Genomic DNA, 4410 nt, shown 5'->3' on the forward strand with positions numbered 1-4410 from the left:
GTGTGTGTGTGCATGCGTGCGCATGCACGTACTTGTGTGTGTTCGTGTGTGCGCGCGTGTGTGAAGTAAAGATCACGGCTCAATGAAACGCCTCTCCTATACGAGACACAGATGCTGTCTGGGCTGGTTTAATGAAAGTGAACATCTCGGGTTACGCCATTTGAGCAAGTGTGTATGTGTGCGCGCCGATGTAGTGCTGATGTTTTGAATGTCAATAGGAGGTAAAACTTGTGTTGAAAACCCTGCTGAATTAAGATAAGGATCACACAAAAGCCTCTCTCCCTCTTTTTTACCTCCTCTTCTCCCCTTTCGATACTTGCTCCGAGCACAATGCGCCTGTTTGATGCCTTGCCTAGGTTTGAGAAGCATCACTCTGGCCTTCTCTGTTTTCACCCCTGTGACAAGCTATTTAGCAGGTGTGCGATGGTCTGTGGGTTGTTCCTCTTGAGTATCTGTATTTGTTATCAGTATATTTGCAATGATTTCTCTTTGTGCGTGTCTCTTTACAAAGAGTTGGTGTATTGTATCTTGCCAAGAGGTTTTCTTGGCAAGATAGAGGCGAACGTGTCCTCTAATCACAGGCAGGAGTTGCACTATTTTGAATACCCCCCAAAAAAACAGTGGCTATTTTCTGGAGGTGTAATTGGAGGATGTGAAAGGCAATCATGTTACTTTTACCTTCCCAGCCTCCTACACACAGTCAGAAAATGGCCGACAAAAGTACAAATACAAAAGGACAGGACTAACTTCATTTGACAGTTTCTTACATATGATACCATCTCGCTTTCAGGTTTCCGACTGGCTTTGAGTTTACACAGGTTGAACTTTCATTTCCTGGCTGCGAGTTTGCATGTCCAACAACCAACTTTGACGTTTTAAAGAGTAAGAAAGGAAGACAGTGTAGGAACAGCAGTCTGGCTAAAGCCCGAACGAGGCGTGGCATGTGTAATTCACAGTGACACCAATAAGGAAACCTGAGAGGCGAAGTCCACAAATTCAAAACAAACCTGTAAGACCTAGACTGTGTTTCAATTCCTGACACACTTTTAACCGTTTTGGGACTCAGGGGGGTGACAAAAATATAAAATGGTGAAATGGGGTGAAATAGATTCAATTTGCCACAAAATGTTGCAAAGTGATCTGCTGAAAAATTAAATTTGGACCTGAGGGCTTGCCATAGGGTAGCGTTTGTGGCAACCAGCCTATGGGCCCGGCTGCGTGTTGCATCCCTGCTGAATAGGAATGAATGTCGACAGGCTAGAAAGTGGTAATAAAGTTATTTTCAGGCTTGACAGCATACACAGTGAGGATTTGAGAAGGGGTCTCTATGCTTGCAACTATCCCCTGACTAATCAGTTGAATTTTGGAAATAAATGATTGTTGCTGTAAATGTTGCGTGAAAGAGAAGCAGGGTTATGTGTGTGTATGTGTGTGTCTGTGTGTGTGTGTGTGTGTGTGTAGGATGTTAATTGATGAGAGTTATAGAGAGCTGCTAGTAGCACAGGGGGGATCATTACTGCTGGAGTGGAACAACTGCATTCACGGCTGTTTGCCATGTCTCATACACATTTACACACACACACACACAAAACGCACATTCTGTCACAGCGCACCAACAGTCAAAAGGAACACCATCTTCTTGCTCTCTCTTGTACATCCTTTTGTCATATAGTACGACTGCTCAACCACACAGAAAAAGTCAGGTAGGGTAATTATAACACCCTAATTCCACGATGACTCCAACCAACTATAAAATGTCACTCTTTTTTCCCTCCAAATCAAACGCTTTTGTAAATCGCGAGATTTATTTTGGGTTGGCATGATGGGGAAAAACAAACAATTATCCCAGAGGCATTTCCCATCCTTGAGTCAATTTGAGGGAAAGGGGGGGAAAAAGGCGCGCAGCCACTTTGGGTTAAAGGATTTAGGTCACGCTTTAACTGACTGGCTGACATCAGAACGGTGAGACCGAAATCCTGGAGTGGAATCTCAACTTGAATCCATCCTGAATGACTGACACTTGAGAGACTGACACTGAGAAAATGAGGGGCGGGTGTCTTGCTAGTCAACCTGCCGTCCTGACCTATATTTTCATACCCTGCCTGTGCCTTTGTATGAGGAAGAGGCGTCTTTGTCTCGTCTTATGTGCTGCCGCATGTGTGCAGACACTTCCATTTGTATGCGTGGGTGTGTATGAAGGCACACATGCATGTAATTGTGTGTTTGTGGCTGTGTACGACCTTTTCATTTTACATGGGAATGTGTCTCTCCTAGTGTTCGGAGGTGCATAAATACATGCTTGAGACTGTGTGGGTGTTTGTGTGTGTTTCTGTGCACCAGGGACGAGAGTGTGTAAGCAAAATCAGTGTGTGTTTATGCTTTCTGTCAGTGTGGGGTAATGTCTCCCTCTCTCCTGCTGATGCCACATTACTTCAGTTTAGGAGCCACTGTCACTTTAGTGGCAGCATAGGCAGGTGAGACTCCACAGACTGCAGACCTCTTCTTTCTGACAAACACACACATACACACCCTCGAGAAAAAAAATCGAAATCACAAAAGTAAATCTCTTTAATTTTTGTTTTGTTTTAACCTTTAAAAACATTATTATGATTGACATAATATAATTCATAAACATTAAAAATGAGTAAGAATTACTTAAGGATTAAAAAAAATCCCTACTTAATTAATGAAACTGTCCCTTTAAATGATGTAGTAAATACACTATTCAGTTTTTGCCAGCAACCGCTAGTAGAAATTAGTAGGAAAATGTGAGAAACACACATACGCCATTTCACACACACCACACGCAAAAAAACAACCCACAACACACATAGTTGTACCTCCAGTAGCCAGGGTTTGAGTTTGCGGTCCAGGATGATGTCAAAGCCCAGGACCTCGAAGCAGACACTGTCGCTCCCTGGTGGCTGGCCGGGGCGACACATGCGATAGGCGTGCAGCACATGGGGCTCCGCCACTATTAACGTCTTCACCACTAGCTCCTGGCAGGACACACAAAAGAGAGAGAATCACCAAGCTGACAAAGAGAACACAAATCTTAGTTTTTTAGGTCCGTTTCATTTATTCAAAAAACCCATTGGCTGCAGTTTTTATAGCTGCTGATTAAAGGTCTTCTTAAACGGAAAATGGTGCAATTAGTAGTCCTGCTTTAATTGCAGGTTGCAAGACAAATGCTTGAAGCTTTACATTTAGGACAAAACTCTGACAATGGAGTAATCAAGCCATATACTAGACCTGCAACCTACAGACCTGCTCGAAAGAGACTACAATCCAGATTTATCTTCAATTTTCCTGTCTCAAGATACTCTGACTGTTTAAAAACTAAAAGTGTTACTGGCACAAAAGCTTTTTAATTTCACTCACACACAGCCTTTCACTAATGTTGGTGGTGGTCCATCTGTGTGGGTAGTAGCTCCCAACCTGTGTTTGTGTGCGTGTGATTGCATGTATGTTTGCTGGCTGCTACCTGCCTGCCTACTCCCACTGTGCAACTGGGGTAAACATGCTCACTCTGACACACACATACACACACATACACACTCTGCACAAAGCTTCCCCTCACCAGTCAAGCCCCACGCAGTGCTGCTGGCCTGCAGTTTGCTCAGTCCAGTCTGACTGCTGGGTGCAGGAGAGAAGTATGGTGGTCTGGCCCTGGCCTGATAAGGTGATCTGTCTGTCGCTCACACACCCCCATCCATCTGTCCATCCATCCACCCGTCTGACCCACAGGCTGCACAGCACAAACACCTGCTCCCACCGTTTATGCCCGAAGTCCCCAGTACTGGCTGGTGTGTGTCTGTGTCCCTGCCCCCATCAGCTCCCTCCTTATCCTGAGCCTCCAGCACTGGCCACTTTCTAGCACTGTGCATGTGTGCCTGTATTTTGTTGGGCTTAAATGTTTTTATAAGCCTCTTTGATCACTTTATTTTTTTTTAATATCACCTGAACAAATGTGTATGTTATTTTAGCTATTTTACATGTGCATGTATAATTAATTTATTTAATCTCTGTTAAAATAGCATAACTCCCATTTCTATCTCAGTGTAGTAGAGACAGCAGGATGTGCTGGGGGTTAGCAAGGTTTTCTAACCATAGGTTCCTCGGTTTAATTGACAGTATGATAAAATTAAAAAAATTAGAAAACTACAGTAAGTCAGCCTAAACTGATAAAATAAAAAAGATGAAAGGCATTAACTGGTTGGAATAAGCGTTTGTCATTAACTTAAGTTGTGTCCTGTAATACAAAGATGATTATTTTTCCAAATGGCATAAAAACGGTAACCTTGATCATTTCTGAATGTCCAAATAGGCCTTAACGGATCAAAAAAGGAGCATTAATGATTAATGTCAGTGTTTTTTTTTTTTTTTAGTATTTTTTGGGGGCTTTTATTG

The 4410-nt window shown here is 43.1% G+C and overlaps 1 protein-coding gene across 6 annotated transcripts in view; it reads right to left on the reverse strand.

Annotated features, from left to right (window-relative positions):
• Positions 1-4410, reverse strand: part of ttll7 (tubulin tyrosine ligase-like family, member 7) — a 69418-nt gene that overhangs the window by 44143 nt on the left and 20865 nt on the right. For all 6 annotated transcript variants that reach the window (XM_035653484.1, XM_035653486.1, XM_035653485.1 and 3 more), the window contains exon 9: positions 2841-2999. In XM_035653484.1, the coding sequence (XP_035509377.1) occupies positions 2841-2999 (159 nt within the window). The remainder of the gene's footprint in view (positions 1-2840; positions 3000-4410) is intronic.

The sequence above is a fragment of the Morone saxatilis genome, unplaced genomic scaffold (genome assembly GCF_004916995.1).
Source record: "Morone saxatilis isolate NCDOM2014 unplaced genomic scaffold, NCSU_SB_2.0 Contig12, whole genome shotgun sequence".
Taxonomy (NCBI): domain Eukaryota; kingdom Metazoa; phylum Chordata; class Actinopteri; family Moronidae; genus Morone; species Morone saxatilis.